Source organism: Heptranchias perlo, chromosome 33 (genome assembly GCF_035084215.1).
Source record: "Heptranchias perlo isolate sHepPer1 chromosome 33, sHepPer1.hap1, whole genome shotgun sequence".
NCBI classification, from domain to species: Eukaryota; Metazoa; Chordata; class Chondrichthyes; order Hexanchiformes; family Hexanchidae; genus Heptranchias; species Heptranchias perlo.
The window spans coordinates 30,337,222-30,356,203 of NC_090357.1; the positions used below are offsets into that span (position 1 = coordinate 30,337,222).

Below are 18,982 nucleotides of genomic sequence, written 5' to 3' on the forward strand. Positions count from 1 at the left end.
AGTCTATCCACGTAACTAAAGTCCCTCATCCCTGGAATCATTCTAGTAAATCTTTCTGCACCCTCTCTAAGGCCTTCACATCTTTTCTAAAGTGTGGTGCCCAGAACTGGACACAATACTCCAGTTGTGGTCGAAAATTGTTTTAAAAAGGTTCATCATGAGATCCTTGCTTTTGTACTCTATGCCTCTATTTATAAAGCCCTGGATCCCGTATGCTTTTTTAACCGCTTTCTCAGCCTGTCCTGCCACTTTCAACGGTTTGTGCACATATAACCTCCAGATTTATCAGTTCCTGCACCCCTTTTAGAATTATGCCCTCTAGTTTATATTGCCTCTCCTCGTTCTTCCTACCGAAATGTATCACTTTGCATTTTTCTGTGTTAAATTTCATCTGCCACGTGTCCGCCCATTCCACCAGCCTGTCTATGTCCTCTTGAAATCTATCACTATCCTCCTCACTGTTCACTACACTTCCAAGTTTTGTATCATCTGCAAATTTTGAAATTGTGCCCTGTACACCCAAGTCCAAGTCATTTATATCAAGAAAAGCAGTGGTCCCAGCACCAACCCCTGGGGAACACCACTGTACACCTCCCTCCAATCCGAAAAACAACTGTTCACCACTACTCTCTGCATTGCCCTCGTCGACCCTCTCGGTTACCTCATCAAAAAACTCTATCAAGTTAGTTAAATACGATTTGCCTTTAACAAATCCATGCTGGCTTTTCCTAATCAATCCACACTTGTTCAAATAACTGCTAATTTTGTCCCGGATTATCGTTTCTAAAAGTTTCCCCACCACCGAGGTTAAACAGACTGGCCTGTAGATTCTGGGTTTATCCTTACACCCTTATTTTTTCTTATGTAATTCTGCATAAATTGGCTATTAGAAGAGAAATCATACAGTGCGGTATAATATTATTGCTGTTATGGTACACTGCGGTATAATATTGCTGTTATGGTACACTGCGGTACAATATTGCTGTTATGGTACACTGCGGTATAATATTATTGATGTTACGGTTCAGTGCGGTATAATGTTATTGATGTTACGGTACATTGGGTATAATATTGGCGTTATGGTACAGTGCGGTATAATAGGAACATAGGAACAGGAGTAGGCCATTCAGCCCCTCGTGCCTGCTCCACCATTTGATAAGATCATGGCTGATCTGTGATCTAACTCCATATACCTGCCTTTGGCCCATATCCCTTAATACCTTTGGTTGCCAAAAAGCTATCTATCTCAGATTTAAATTTAGCAATTGAGCTAGTTTCAATTGCCGTTTGCGGAAGAGAGTTCCAAACTTCTACAACCCTTTGTGTGTAGAAATGTTTTCTAATCTCGCTCCTGAAAGTTCTGGCTCTAATTTTTAGACTGTGCCCCCTACTCCTAAAATCCCCAACCAGCGGAAATAGTTTCTCTCTATCCACCCTATCTGTTCCCCTTAATACCTTATAAACTTCGATCAGATCACCCCTTAACCTTCAAAACTCTAGAGAATACAACTCCAATTTGTGTAATCTCTCCTCGTAACTTAACCTTTGAAGTCCGGGTATCATTCTAGTAAACCTACGCTGCACTCTCTCCAAGGCCAATGTGTCCTTCCGAAGGTGCGGTGCCCAGAACTGCTCACAGTACTCCAGGTGCAGTCTAACCAGGGTTTTGTATAGCTGCAGCATAACTTCTGCCCCCTTGTACTCTAGTCCTCTAGATATAAAGACCAACATGTTAATGTTATTGATATTACGGTACAGTGCGGTATAATATTATTGCTGTTATGGTATAGTGCGGTATTGTTATGGTACAGTGTGGTATAATATTGACGTTATGGTACAGTGCGGTATAATATTATGGTAGTGCTGTATATTATGGTACAGTGCAGTATATTATGGTACAGTGCAGTATAATATTATGGTACAGTGCAGTATATTATTGTTATAGTACAGTGTGGTATATTATTGCTGTTATGGTACAGTGCGGTATAATATGGTGCAGTGCAGTATAATATTATTGACGTTATGGTACAGTGGGGTATAATATTATTGACGTTACAGTACAGTGCAGTATATTATTGACGTTACGGTGGTGCCGTATGTTATTGACGTTACGGTACAGTGCGGTATATTATTGACGTTACGGTACAGTGCGGTATATTATTGACGTTACGGTACAGTGCGGTATAATAGACGTTACAGTACAGTGCGGAATAATAGACGTTCTGGTACAGTGCGGAATAACATTGACGTTATGGTACAGTGCGGTATATTATTGACGTTATGGTACAGTGCGGTATAATATTGACGTTCTGGTACAGTGCGGTATAATATTGACGTTATGGTACAGTGCGGTATAATGTTATTGATGTTACGGTACAGTGCGGTATATTATGGTACAGTGCGGTATATTATTCCTGTTATGGTACAGTGCGGTATAATATTGCTGTTATGGTACAGTGCGGTATAATATTGCTGTTATGGTACAGTGCGGTATAATATTATTTGATGTTACGGTACAGTGCGGTATAATGTTATTGATATTACAGTACAGTGCGGTATAATATTGGCGTTACGGTACAGTGCGGTATAATGTTATTGATGTTACGGTACAGTGCGGTCTATTATGGTACAGTGCGGTATATTATTCCTCTTATGGTAAAGTGCAGTATAATATTATTGCTGTTATGGTACAGTGCAGTATGTTATTGCTGTTATGGTACAGTGCAGTCTAATATTGCTGTTATGGTACAGTGCGGTATATTATGGTACAGTGCGGTATAATATAGTACAGTGCGGTATAATATTATGGTACAGTGCAGTATAATATTGACATTATGGTACAGTGCGTTATATTATTGGCGTTACGGTACAGTGCGGTATAATATTATTGACGTTATGGTACAGTGCGGTATAATGTTATTGATATTACGGTACAGTGCGGTATAATATTGGCATTATGGTACCGTGCAATACATTGATGTTAGGGTACAGTGCAGTATAATATTATGGTACAGTGCGGTATAATATTGCTGTTATGGTACAGTGCGGTATATTGTTGCTGTTATGGTACAGTGCGGTATAATATTGCTGTTATGGTACAGTGCGGTATATTGTTGCTGTTATGGTACAGTGCGGTATATTGTTGCTGTTATGGTACAGTGCGGTATAATATTGCTGTTATGGTACAGTGCGGTGTATTATTGACGTTATGGTACAGTGCGGTATAATATTGACGTTCTGGTACAGTGCGGTATATTATTGACGTTATGGTACAGTGCGGTATAATATTGACGTTCTGGTACAGTGCGGTATAATATTGACGTTATGGTACAGTGCGGTATAATGTTATTGATGTTACGGTACAGTGCGGTATATTATGGTACAGTGCAGTATATTATTCCTGTTATGGTACAGTGCGGTATAATATTGCTGTTATGGTACAGTGCGGTATAATATTATTTGATGTTACGGTACAGTGCGGTATAATGTTATTGATATTACAGTACAGTGCGGTATAATATTGGCGTTACGGTACAGTGCGGTATAATGTTATTGATGTTACGGTACAGTGCGGTCTATTATGGTACAGTGCGGTATATTATTCCTCTTATGGTAAAGTGCAGTATAATATTATTGCTGTTATGGTACAGTGCAGTATAATATTGCTGTTATGGTACAGTGCGGTATATTATGGTACAGTGCAGTATAATATTATGGTACAGTGCGGTATAATATTGCTGTTATGGTACAGTATGGTAAATTATTGGCGTTACGGTACAGTGCGGTATAATATTATTGACGTTATGGTACAGTGCGGTATAATATTGGCATTATGGTACCGTGCAATACATTGATGTTAGGGTACAGTGCAGTATAATGTTATTGATGGTACGGTACAGTGCGGTATAATATTATGGTACAGTGCGGTATAATATTGCTGTTATGGTACAGTGCGGTATATTATTGCTGTTATGGTACAGTGCGGTATAATATTGCTGTTATGGTACAGTGCGGTATATTATTGCTGTTATGGTACAGTGCGGTATATTGTTGCTGTTATGGTACAGTGCGGTATATTGTTGCTGTTATGGTACAGTGCGGTATAATATTGCTGTTATGGTACAGTGCGGTATATTATTGCTGTTATGGTACAGTGCGGTATATTATTGCTGTTATGGTACAGTGCGGTATATTATTGCTGTTATGGTACAGTGCGGTATATTATAACTGTTATGGTACAGTGCAGTATAATATTGACGTTATCGTACAGTGCGGTATAATATTGACGTTACGGTACAATGCGGTATAATATGGTACAGTGCGGTATATTATGGTACAGTGCGGTATAATATTATGGTACAGTGCGGTATAATACTGTTATGATACTGTGCAGTATAATATTGTTATGGTACAGTGCGGTATACTATAGTACAGTGCGGTATAATATTGTTATGGTACAGTGCGGTATAATATTGACGTTATGGTACAGTGCGATATAATATTATGGTAGTGCTGTATATTATGGTACAGTGCGGTATAATATGGTGCAGTGCAGTATAATATTATTGATGTTATGGTACAGTGCGGTATAATATTATTGACGTTACAGTACAGTGCAGTATATTATTGACGTTACGGTGGTGCCGTATGTTATTGACGTTACGGTACAGTGCGGTATATTATTGACGTTACGGTACAGTGCGGTATATTATTGACGTTACGGTACAGTGCGGTATAATAGACGTTACAGTACAGTGCGGAATAATAGACGTTCTGGTACAGTGCGGAACAACATTGACATTATGGTACAGTGCGGTATATTATTGACGTTATGGTACAGTGCGGTATAATATTGACGTTCTGGTACAGTGCGGTATATTATTGACGTTATGGTACAGTGCGGTATAATATTGACGTTATGGTACAGTGCGGTATAATGTTATTGATGTTACGGTACAGTGCGGTATATTATGGTACAGTGCGGTATATTATTCCTGTTACGGTACAGTGCGGTATAATATTATTTGATGTTACGGTACAGTGCGGTATAATGTTATTGATATTACAGTACAGTGCGGTATAATATTGGCATTACGGTACAGTGCGGTATAATGTTATTGATGTTACGGTACAGTGCGGTCTATTATGGTACAGTGCGGTATATTATTCCTCTTATGGTAAAGTGCAGTATAATATTATTGCTGTTATGGTACAGTGCAGTCTAATATTGCTGTTATGGTACAGTGCGGTATATTATGGTACAGTGCGGTATAATATAGTACAGTGCGGTATAATATTATGGTACAGTGCGGTATAATATTGACATTATGGTACAGTGCGATATATTATTGGCATTACGGTACAGTGCGGTATAATATTATTGACGTTATGGTACAGTGCGGTATAATGTTATTGATATTACGGTACAGTGCGGTATAATATTGGCATTATGGTACCGTGCAATACATTGATGTTTGGGTACAGTGCAGTATAATATTATGGTACAGTGCGGTATAATATTGCTGTTATGGTACAGTGCGGTATATTGTTGCTGTTATGGTACAGTGCGGTATAATATTGCTGTTATGGTACAGTGCGGTATATTATTGCTGTTATGGTACAGTGCGGTATATTGTTGCTGTTATGGTACAGTGCGGTATATTGTTGCTGTTATGGTACAGTGCGGTATAATATTGCTGTTATGGTACAGTGCGGTATAATATTGACGTTATGGTACAGTGCGGTATAATGTTATTGATGTTACGGTACAGTGCGGTATATTATGGTACAGTGCGGTATATTATTCCTGTTATGGTACAGTGCGGTATAATATTGCTGTTATGGTACAGTGCGGTATAATATTGCTGTTATGGTACAGTGCGGTATAATATTATTTGATGTTACGGTACAGTGCGGTATAATGTTATTGATATTACAGTACAGTGCGGTATAATATTGGCGTTACGGTACAGTGCGGTATAATGTTATTGATGTTACGGTACAGTGCGGTCTATTATGGTACAGTGCGGTATATTATTCCTCTTATGGTAAAGTGCAGTATAATATTATTGCTGTTATGGTACAGTGCAGTATAATATTGCTGTTATGGTACAGTGCGGTATATTATGGTACAGTGCGGTATAATATTATGGTACAGTGCGGTATAATATTGCTGTTATGGTACAGTACGGTAAATTATTGACGTATGGTAAAGTGCGGTATAATATTATGGTACAGTGCGGTATAATATTGACATTATGGTACAGTACGATATATTATTGGCGTTACGGTACAGTGCGGTATAATATTATTGACGTTATGGTACAGTGCGGTATAATATTGGCATTATGGTACCGTGCAATACATTGATGTTAGGGTACAGTGCAGTATAATGTTATTGATGGTACGGTACAGTGCGGTATAATATTATGGTACAGTGCGGTATAATATTGCTGTTATGGTACAGTGTGGTATATTATTGCTGTTATGGTACAGTGCGGTATATTGTTGCTGTTATGGTACAGTGCGGTATAATATTGCTGTTATGGTACAGTGCGGTATATTATTGCTGTTATGGTACAGTGCGGTATATTGTTGCTGTTATGGTACAGTGCGGTATATTGTTGCTGTTATGGTACAGTGCGGTATAATATTGCTGTTATGGTACAGTGTGGTATATTATTGCTGTTATGGTACAGTGCGTTATATTGTTGCTGTTATGGTACAGTGCGGTATATTGTTGCTGTTATGGTACAGTGCGGTATAATATTGCTGTTATGGTACAGTGCGGTATATTATTGCTGTTATGGTACAGTGCGGTATATTATTGCTGTTATGGTACAGTGCGGTATATTATTGCTGTTATGGTACAGTGCGGTATATTATTACTGTTATGGTACAGTGCAGTATAATATTGACGTTATCGTACAGTGCGGTATAATATTGACGTTATCGTACAGTGCGGTATAATATTGACGTTACGGTACAATGCGGTATAATATGGTACAGTGCGGTATATTATGGTACAGTGCGGTATAATATTATGGTACAGTGCGGTATAATACTGTTATGATACTGTGCAGTATAATATTGTTATGGTACAGTGCGGTATACTATAGTACAGTGCGGTATAATATTGTTATGGTACAGTGCGGTATAATATTGACGTTATGGTACAGTGCGGTATAATATTATGGTAGTGCTGTATATTATGGTACAGTGCAGTATATTATGGTACAGTGCAGTATAATATTATGGTACAGTGCAGTATATTACTGTTATAGTACAGTGTGGTATATTATTGCTGTTATGGTACAGTGCGGTATAATATGGTGCAGTGCAGTATAATATTATTGACGTTATGGTACAGTGCGGTATAATATTATTGACGTTACGGTACAGTGCAGTATATTATTGACGTTACGGTGGTGCCGTATGCTATTGACGTTACAGTACAGTGCGGTATATTATTGACGTTACGGTACAGTGCGGAATAATAGACGTTCTGGTACAGTGCGGAATAACATTGACGTTATGGTACAGTGCGGTATAATATTGACGTTATGGTACAGTGCGGTATATTATTGACGTTATGGTACAGTGCGGTATAATATTGACGTTATGGTACAGTGCGGTATATTATTGACGTTATGGTACAGTGCGGTATAATATTGACGTTATGGTACAGTACGGTATAATGTTATTGATGTTACGGTACAGTGCGGTATATTATGGTACAGTGCGGTATATTATTCCTGTTATGGTACAGTGCGGTATAATATTGCTGTTATGGTACAGCGCGGTATAATATTATTTGATGTTACGGTACAGTGCGGTATAATATTATTTGATGTTACGGTACAGTGCGGTATAATGTTATTGATGTTACGGTACAGTGCGGTATAATATTATTATGGTGCAGTGCCGTATAATATTGAAGCTATGGTACAGTGCGGTATATTATTGATCTTATGGTACAGTGCGGTATAATATTATTGACATTACAGTAGTGCGGTATAGTATTGATGTTATGGTATAGTGCAGTATATAATTGATGTTACGGTATAGTGCAGTATATAATTGATGTTACGGTACAGTGCGGTATTGTATTATGGTACAGTTCGGTATAATATTGACATTATGGTACAGTGCGGTATATTATTGACGTTACGGTACAGTGCAGTATATTATTGATGTTACGGTACAGTGCAGTATATTATTGTTATGGTACAGTGCGGTACAATATTGTTATGGTACAGTGCGATATAATATTGACGTTACGGTACAGTGCGGTATAATATTGATGTTACGGTACAGTGCGGTATAATACTATTGAAGTTATGGTACAGTGCAGTATGTTATTGACGTTACGGTACTGTGCGGTTTAATATTAGACGTTATGGTACAGTGCGGTATATTATTGACATTATGGTACAGTGCCGTATGTTATTGACATTATGGTACAGTGCCGTATGTTATTGACATTATGGTACAGTGCCGTGTTATTGACATTATGGTACAGTGCCGTATGTTATTGACGGTACGGTACAGTGCCGTATGTTATTAACGGTATGGTACAGTGCCGTATGTTATTGACGGTATGGTACAGTGCGGCATAGTAACATTGCCGTGTTATAGTGTGGTATATTATCATTGGCATGTTATGACAGTGTGGTATAATAACATCGCCATGTTATGGTTCAGTGCGGTATAATAATATTGACGTTATGGTACAGTGCAGTATAGTATTATTGACGTTATGGTACAGTGCGGTATAATAATATTGACGTTATGGTACAGTGCGGTATAATACTATTGACATTATGGTACAGTGCGGTATAATAATATTGACATTATGGTACAGTGCGGTATAATACTATTGACATTATGGTACAGTGCGGTATAATAATATTGACATTATGGTACAGTGCGGTATAATACTATTGACATTATGGTACAGTGCGGTATAATACTATTGACATTATGGTACAGTGCGGTATAATAATATTGACATTATGGTACAGTGCGGTATAATAATATTGACATTATGGTACAGTGCGGTATAATACTATTGACATTCTGGTACAGTGCGGTATAATAATATTGACATTATGGTACAGTGCGGTATAATAATATTGACATTATGGTACAGTGCTGTATAATAATATTGCCATGTCATGGTATAGTGCGGTATTTATAAAGTGCCACTCACCTGTATGCTGCCGAAGTCAACATTCTCGTAGTGGAAATGGGCACATTCAGCCAGCTTGGGAAAGTGACCTTTAGTGAATGATAGCCTGTAACATTGAGAGGAGCACAGCATTAGTGTTTGCCTGCTCTTTCACAAATAACAACTTGCACTTAGAAATTGTCCATAACAGCTGTGGTAACATGTCCCTGCTCAGCTGGAACTTTCCAACCTCGACACGAGGGATGGAATTTCCTTCACTGTCTCTCCCGAAACCTGACGGGATGGCAGTGGAAATGTGGGCATAATTGGGTGGTGAATTTCCCTCCTGGTGCCACTGGATTTACCGTTGCCCGGTTCTTCCCCACCCATCGCACGGAAATGCCAGCAGGGCCCGGGATCACCATACTGTAGTGTAGTGGTTATGGTACTGGACAAATAATCCAGAGACTGTGAGTTCAAATCCCATTATGGCAGTTTGAGAATTTGAATTCAGTTTAGATTTTTTTTGATTCTTTTGATTTAGAAAATCAGAAAATTAAAAAAAAGCTGGTACCATGAAGCTGTCGGTTTGTCGTAAAACCCCAACTGGTTCACTAATGTCCTTTAGGGTAGGAAATCTGTCGTCCTTACCCGGTCTGGCCGCCTTAAAATTCATTCAGGAAAACTTGAAAACTTCAGGAAGCCCAACAAGAGAGGGGGCAGTTCTGGATTTAGTTTTAAGGAATGAAGCTGGGCAGGTGGAAGGAGTATCAGTGGGAGAGCATTTTGGTGGTAGTGATCATAATACAGTTAGATTTAGCATAGTTATGGAAAAGGACAAAGATAGAACAGGAGTAAAAGTTCTCAATTGGGGAAAGGCAAACTTTACTAAGCTGAGAAGTAATTCAGCAAAAGTAGACTGGAAACAGCTACTTGAAGGTAAATCAGTGTCACAGCAGTGGGAGGCATTCAAGGAGGCGATACTGAGTGTTCAGAGCAAATATGTTCCCAAAGAAAAAGGGTGGGACTGCCAAATCTAGAGCCCCCTGGATGTCCAGGAGCATACAGGGTAAGATAAGGCAAAAAAGGGAAGCTTATGTCAGACACCGAGAGCTCAATACTGCAGAAAGCCTCGAGGAGTATAGAAAGTGCAGGGGTGAAATTAAAAAGATTAGGAAAGCAAAGAGAGGGCATGAAAAAATACTGGCAAATAAAATCAAAGATAACCCAAAGATGTTTTATAAATACATTAAGAGCAAGAGGATAACCAAGGAAAGAGTGGGGCCTATTAGAGGCCAAAAAGGTAACCTATGTGTGGAGGCAGAAGATGTGGATATGGTTCTCGATGAATACTTTGCGTCTGTCTTCACAAGAGAGGGGGACAATGCAGACATTATAGTTAAGGAGGAGGAGTGTGAAATATTGGATGGGATAAATATAGTGAGAGAGGAAGTATTGAGGGGATGAGCATCTTTGACAGTATCCAGGCCCGGATGAAATGTATCCCAGGCTGTTAAGAGAAGCAAGGGAGGAAATAACGGAGGCTCTGACCATCATTTTCCAATCCTCACTGGATACGGAGTGGTGCTGGAGGATTGGACGACTGCTAATGTTGTACCGTTGTTTAAAAAGGGAGCGAAGGATAGACCGTGTAATTACAGGACAGTCAGCCTAACCTCAGTGGTAGGCAAATTATTGGAAACAATTCTGAGGGACAGTATTAATCGTCATTTAGAAAGGCACGGATTAATCAAGGACAGTCAGCATGAATTTGTTAAGGGAAGGTCGTGTCTGACTAACTTGATTGAATTTTTTTGAGGAGGTAACAAGGAGGGTCGATGAGGTCTACATGGATTTTAGCAAGGCTTTTGACAAAGTTCCCACATGGCAGACTGGTCAGAAAAGTAAAAGCCCATGGGATCCAAGGAAAAGTGGCAAGTTGGTTCCAAAATTGGCTCAGTGGCAGGATGCAAAGGGTAATAGTCGACGGGTATTTTTGCGACTGGAAGGCTGTTTCCAGTGGGGTTCCGCAGGGCTCGGTACTAGCTAGGTCCCTTGCTTTTTGTGGCATATATTAATGATTTAGACTTAAATGTAGGGGGCATGAGTAAGAAGTTTGCAGATGATACAAAAATTGGCCGTGTGGTTGATAGTGAGGAAAAAAGCTGTAGACTGCAGGAAGATATCAATGGTCAGGTGGGCAGAAAAATGGCAAATGGAATTCAATCCAGAGAAGTGTGAGGTAATGCATTTGGGGAGGGCAAACAAGGCAAGGGAATACACAATAAATGGGAGGATACTGAAAGGTGTAGAGGAACAGAGGAACCTTGGAGAGCATGTCCACAGATCCCTGAAGGTAGCAGGACAGGTGGATAACGTGGTTAAGAAGGCATGCGAGATGCTTTCCTTTGTTGGCCAAAGTATAGAATATAAAAGCAGGGATGTTTTTCTGGAACTGTATAAAACACTAGTTAGGCCACAGCTTGAGTACTGCGTTCAGTTCTGGTCACCACATTACAAGAAAGATGTGATTGCATTAGAGAGGGTACAGAGGAGATTTACAAGGATGTTGCCAGGACTGGAGAATTTTAGTTTTGAGGAAAGATTGGATAGGCTGGGGTTGTTTTCTTTGGAACAGGGGAGGTTGAGAGGTGATTTAATTGAGGTATATGAAATTGTGAGGGGCCTAAATAGAGCGGATAGGGAGGACCTATTTCCCTTAGCAGAGAGGTCAATAACCAGGGGGCATAGATTTAGAGTAATTGGTAGAAGGATTAGAGGGGAGCTGAGGAAAAAAATTTTCACCCAGAGGATGGTGGGGGTCTGGAACTCACTGCCTGAGAGGGCGGTAGAGGCAGAAACCCTCAACTCATTTAAAAACTACTTGGATGTGCACCTGAAGTGCCGTGACCTACAGGGCTACGGACCAAGAGCTGGAAAGTGGGATTAGGCTGGATAGCTCTTTTTCGGCCGGCACAGACACAATGGGCCGAATGGCCTCCTTTTGTGCTGTAACTTTCTATGATATGTATCCCCAGTCCCACACCAACATGGTGGACTCTTAACTGCCCTCTAAAGTGGGCCAGTAAACCACTCGGTTGTATCAGACCACTACCAGGGGGTAAAAAAGGCCGACCACTACCTTCTCAGGGCAACTAGGCATGAGCAATAAATGTAGCCTTGCCAGCGATGCGCAAGAATGAATAAAAATGGCAGAAGGCCAAGGGTAGTTGTAGAAACGACTTCAAATGCAACAAATAGAAGAGGAAGACCTTGTAGAGGCCTCCTCTCCGTCCAGTCGTTGTATGAAGGACTCCATGGTCCAATTGCTCCTAGTGAGCAAACCATTAGGAAATTTGGTCTGAGCAAAGCAACCCTTTAAATGAATGCCCCCGAGGGACTACATGGGGCAGTGGGTCAGGCATTGCCATTTCACATCTGGGACCTGGGTCCAAGCCCAGCACAGACAGGAGGGGTGAAAGTCTCCTCGGTCTACTTGAAGGTCCTACATGAAATGAGTTTGGACAGTTTTAATCTAGTTCCCAGTGGGCTTACAGCACTAACAGGTACATAATTTGGCAACGGTTAGTAATCTCACTTACAGAGATTACAGGATGGCAAATGCAGAAATGTCACAATGCTGTAGGAGACACTCTAAGGTGGAGCCAGAGGCACACTGTTTGGGCACAGCAGAGGGAGCTGTACTCTGCATCGCTGACCTGAGAGTACTTGGTACTAGTACCGGGTTCCCAATCCCTGGCACAAACATTCTGCACCCTGTAGAACTTCAAAATTCACAAAGAGAATGACCCTTTAACACGGATCACTGTACCTGTACCTACATACATCAAGCAAACATCAATGGATAAAAGGCACTGGCCAAAGACTACTTTAGTACAGGGAGAGTGTGAGGACAGAAAGGGCCAGGTTAGATCATGCACTCTACGGCAAATGCCAGGTATGCTGTTTCTGAAGCTCCGATCACTAAAGCTGCTGTAACACAACGCTTTGCTTGCCTGCATGATGCACAAACTGGGTCAGAGGGACAGGAATGGGGTCAGGGAATGAGCTCCGAATCCCGCAGCGTGCATTAATGCCCTGTCAGCAAAGCACCAGCCCTTTCTTACAGATCCAAAGTGCACCGCGAAACTAACCAGATTGTCGCCCTGCATCTCACAGCAGCACACCTACTGGCTGCAATTACACAGAACTGTACCATCAGCATGGGCGCGCAGATTAACAGCAACCCCCGCCAATACTTTACACACTCAGCTGACTTAAAGGCGAGTATTGCAAGGTTATTACCCTGAAAAGCTGCAAGAAGTGAGCAAACTCTCAGGCACACTGTGAACGAGTGGCAGGCAACCCTAGGGTAAGAACCAAGAGCACCTGGCTGGAGGGAAGGGTCTGCTTTCTACTTGCTAACGACAAATAACATATTTCCTGCAGCCCGGGGCGGGGGGGGGGGGGGGGCAAGGAGAGAGGTTAATTTGCCTGATAGTTGCAATCTTTGTTTGCATTGATGGCAAGCCACTACAAAACAAACTGGATCCCGGGGCCCGGGACTGGGGGGCTTGGGATTGGGGGCCGTGGACTGCGCTACAGACACTGGGAGGATCCCCGTGGGTCAGCGCTGCCCCTTATTATCTTGCTCCTGTAATTGCCGTGTTTCCTTCACTTTCAATCCCAGAGGCCACGACACTAGGAGTTGCCCATCTATTAGTGTCCAGCATTTTAATTGAAGCTTGGCCGGAATTAAATCTATTCAGTCAACGTTCAACATCGCAAAGAAATTTGAAGAGGATATTTATTTTTCTGATTTTGAACTTTAACCTCTAACAAAGTGATTACACACTACAAGTCCCATGGATGTTAAATATGCACCAATAACATTCTTTGAAATGTTCAAAATCCAGTACAGCCTGTGAGGGACACAAGTACATCACCGATCCTCAATCTCCGTCACTCATTCAAATCAGAGGAAACATTACATTTTCTATAAAACAGAAAACAATGGGGATCAGGGTTGAGAATAAACACAAATGCATTTGACTGGATGCTGAAGTACAGTTTGATCAGTGTAGTGCAGTGAGGATAATCTGCTCAGTCGGACAGCTCGCAATCCCGAAACAGCAGCCCCCCGCAACAGCCCGGGCCTGTGCAAACAGGAATACACGCACTCTTACTTTTTGACGTGTTTGACTTTCATGCTGGCGGTGCTGCCACATGGACGGAGCGGGAGTTCTCCGGGGAGATCGGGGACGTCAGCACTTCTAGCCTGTGAAGAGAACGAGACATTGATCAGCACTCGAGACATAGACACAGCCAGCCAGCGTGAGCAGAGCTTTGCTGCACAATGCCCGTCAAATAGACACAGACACACACACACACACACACACACACACACACACACCAGGCACGCAGCCTGCTGCACTGAACCTTTCCAGTTACTCAACACCATCAGACAGCATCCGACACACAAGTTTCAGTTCTACCACAACGGGACCTGTGCTCCACCCTCCAACAACCACCAATTGCCTGAGTAAAGTCCCACACATTGTAGTCAGACCCCGTCACAAGAAACATGCCCGACTTTTTAAGAACAGAATGCCTGCTTAGTTCCATAATAATACTTCAGCAGTCACAATATACTCACCTCAGCATCAACAATTTAAATCTCTCAGCTGCCCCAGGAACATCACAGAACCTTCATGCACCCACTCGGCCGCAGGAAGTAAAGTCCAGAGCTAGAAAAGGCCGTTCAGCCCATCAGTCCCAATCCAGCTAGAGTCCATGTCCACCTGAATAGTCTATCGTAGTCTTTCTCTTCCCCTCCCCCTCCCCCACCCTAGGGCAGACTTTATAATAAAAAAAACAGGGACAATAAACTTTACTTTAGAAATCCTGTAAACCACTGGTATAAAATGGACAGTACTTGAATCAATAGCCCTAACCCTAACCCATAACCCACTTGCGAATGGAGCCTGATGATTATCGTGTCCAGTGAGATGGTACACAGTAGTGCGGTGCACAGTATTAACAGCACACAATGCTCTGGCATCGAGTACTTACAATGCATTGTACCATGGTATCCAGTATTTAGAGTGCACAGTACTAGTGTCCAGTACTACAGGGCAAAGTATTAGAGTGTGCAGTACTAACAGCATGCACCACTATGGTGTCCAATACTTAGCATGCATAATACCTACAATACTCAGGACTACAATGTGCAGCACTTAAAATGCGCAGCATTTCACTATCTAGTTCTTAGAATCATAGAATGGTTACAGCACAGAAGGAGGCTATTCGGACCTTCAAGCCTGTGCCGGCTCTCTGCAAGAGCAATCCAGCTAGTCCCACTCCCACGCACTTTCCCCGTAGCCCTGCAAACTTTTTCCCTACAAGTACATGTCCAATTCCCTTTTGAAAGCCACAATTGAATCTGCCTCCTCCACCCACCCTGGCAGTGCATTCATAACCACTCGATGCATAAAAAAAGCTTTTCTTCGTGTCGCCTTTGGTTCTTTTGCCAATCACCTTAAATCTGTGTACTCTGGTTCTTGACTCTTCTGCCAATGGGAACAGTTTCTCTCTATCTGCTCTGTCTAGACACCTCATGATTTTGAATATCTCTATCAAATCTCCTCTCAACCTTCTCTGCTGTAAGGAAAACAACCCCAACTTTTCCAGTCTATCCATGTAACTGAAGTCCCTCATCCCTGGAATCATTCTAGTAAATCTTCTCTGAACTCTCTCTAAGGCCTTCACATCCTTCCTAAAGTGCGGTGCCCAGAACTGGACACAATACTCCAGTTTTGGCCGAACCAGTGTTTTATAAAGGTTCCACATAACTTCCTTGCTTTTGTACTCTATGCCTCTATTTATAAAGCCCAGGATCCCGTATGCTTTTTTAACAGCTTTCTCAACCTGCCCTGCCACCTTCAACGAATTGTGCACATATACCCCCAGATCTCTCTGTTCCTGCACCCACTTTAGAATTGTACCCTTTAGTTTATATTGCCTCTCCTCGTTCTTCTTGCCAAAATGTATCACTTTGCACTTCTCTGCATTAAATTTCATCCACCACTTGTCCGCCCATGCCACCAGCCTATCTTTGTCCTCTTGAATTCTATTACTATCCTCCTCACTGTTCACTATAATTCCAAGTTTTGTGTCCCCTGCAAATTTGGAAATTGTGCCCTGTGCACCCAAGTCCAAGTCATTAATATATATCAAGAAAAGCAGTGGTCCTAGTACCGACCGCTGGGGAACACCACTGTACACCTCCCTCCAGTCTGAAAAACAACCGTTCACCACTGCTCTCTGTTTCCTGTCTCTTAGCCAATTTCATATCCATGCTGCCACTGCCCCCTTTATTCCATGGGCTTCAACTTTGCTGACAAGCCTATTATGTGGCACTTTATCAAACACCTTTTGGAAGTCCATATACACAACATCAACCCTCTCTGTTACCTCATTAAAAAACTCAATCAAGTTAGTTAATCACAATTTGCCTTTAACAAATCCGTGCTGGTTTTCTTTTATTAATCCACACTTGTCCAAGTGACTGTTAATTTTGTCCCGGATTATCGTTTCTAAAAGTTTCCCCACCACCAAGGTTAAACTGACTGGCCTATAGTTGTTGGGTTTATCCTTACACCCTTTTTAGCCATTCTCTAGTCCTCTGGCACCACCCCTTTATCTAAGGAGGATTGGAAGATTATGGCCAGTACCTCCGCAATTTCCACCTTTACTTCCCTCAGCAACCTAGTACTTATAGTGCATAGTACTACTGTGTCCAGTATTTAGTGTACAGTACCTGCAGCGCGTAATAGTACCATGCCCTGTATTTAGTGCGCATTGGTTGCAGTGCACAGTACTACAGTGGACAGTCCTCTGGTGCGCAAAACATACACTGCTCAATAATATGATACACACTACAGTGTGCAGTATTTGGTGCGTAATACACGCAGTATTTACAGTGTGCAGTACTTCTAATCTGCAGTACCATGGTGCACCGTATTTAATATGCAGTATTACAGGTTGTAGCATGACAGTGCCCAGTAATATGGGGCACAGTATTACAGTGCCTAGTACTAGTGCCCAGTAATATGGGGCACAGAACTACAGTGCCTAGTACTAGTGCCCAGTAATATGGGGCACAGCACTACAGTGCGTAGTACTAGTGCCCAGTAATATGGGGCACAGCACTACAGTGCCTAGTACTAGTGCCCAGTAATATGGGGCACAGCATTACAGTGCCTAGTATTAGTGCCCAGTAACGGGGGCACAGAAATACAATGCCTAGTACTAGTGCCCATTAATATGGGGCACAGGACTACAGTGCCTAGTATTAGTGCCCAGTAACGGGGGCACAGAAATACAATGCCTAGTACTAGTGCCCAGTAATATGGGGCACAGCACTACAGTGCCTAGTACTAGTGCCCAGTAATATGGGGCTCAGCACTACAGTTCATAGTACTAGTGCCCAGTAATATGGGGCACAGCACTACAGTGCCTAGTACTAGTGCCCAGTAATATGGGGCACAGCACTACAGTGCCTAGTACTAGTGCCCAGTAATATGGGGCACAGAACTACAGTGCCTAGTACTAGTGCCCAGTAATATGGGGCACAGCACTACAGTTCATAGTACTAGTGCCCCGTAATATGAGGCACAGCACTACAGTGCACAGTACTAGTGCCCAGTAATATGGGGCACAGCACTACCATGCCCAGTACTAGCGGCCAGTTATATATGGCACAGTACTGAAGTGCCTAGTACTAGTGCCCAGTAATATGGGGCACAGCACTACCATGCCCAGTACTAGCGGCCAGTTATATATGGCACAGTACTGATGTGCCTAGTACTAGTGCCCAGTAATATGGGGCACAGCACTATGGGGTACAGTGCACGTCATGTTATTCAATACTTAATTTCTGTTATTTTCTGAACACCCTGGGCTTAGTATAAACACACACAAACATACTGTACACCATGTTCAATGCTAAGATACATGATTTACTTTTCCTAGAACCTCAAAACGTCTTATCCCCTTCAATATTCCCTTTCCTCTACGGGTTACCCTCTCAAACCCCATCTGCGTGTCACCTAACCATTTGCCTCGACCTATCTACCACTATTCCCTTCCTCGGTGCACTCTGGGCTCCCACTATTCAAGTTTAGAAGACAAAATTAGAACAAGATCCTAAGTAAATACCATCATTCACACATAAAACTTAGAAACAAGGTGTTGAGGTTATTTAAACAATGTGCCTCTGTTTGTTACATGTCCATATACCACAGTGTTAGCTTGGCTCAGTGGAAATAGTCCCAGTTGACCTATTGGCGACGTTAGCTAGTTCTTCAGACAGAGCTCTGAGAATCCTCTTCCAAAGCACAATGGGCCAGAATTCACTGTCAAAATAACGGTGAGGCTAATAAGAACATAAGAAATTGGAGCAGGAGTAGGCCAATCGGCCCCTCGAGCCTGCTCCGCCATTCAATAAGATCATGGCTGATCTGATCCCAACCACAAATCTAAAGAACACAAGAAGTCAGAGCAGGACCCGGCCACATAGCCCCTGGGCCCTCTCCGCCACCCACAGGGCATTGACCGATCCGAACTCAGCTTCATGTCCAATTTCCTGCCCGCTCCCCATAACCCCTAATTCCCTTTACTTCTAGGAAACTGTCTATTTCTGTTTTAAATTTATCTAATGATGTAGCTTCCACAGCTTCCTGGGGCAGCAAATTCCACAGACCTACCACCCTCTGAGTGAAGAAGTTTCTCCTCATCTCAGTTTTGAAAGAG

At 42.0% G+C, this 18,982-nt stretch overlaps 1 protein-coding gene across 5 annotated transcripts in view; it reads right to left on the reverse strand.

Annotated features, from left to right (window-relative positions):
• The window catches only part of LOC137301557 (rho GTPase-activating protein 32-like), a 469,652-nt gene that overhangs the window by 209,925 nt on the left and 240,745 nt on the right, over positions 1-18,982 (reverse strand). For 4 of the 5 annotated variants that reach the window (XM_067971106.1, XM_067971109.1, XM_067971107.1 and 1 more), the window contains exons 4-5: positions 14,356-14,447; positions 9,212-9,296 (exon numbers count right to left, since the gene is read on the reverse strand). In XM_067971106.1, coding sequence (XP_067827207.1) covers positions 9,212-9,296; positions 14,356-14,447 — 177 coding nt within the window. Of the gene's footprint in view, positions 1-9,211; positions 9,297-14,355; positions 14,448-18,982 lie in introns of those variants that run through there. The other variant, XM_067971110.1, reaches the window with a different exon arrangement.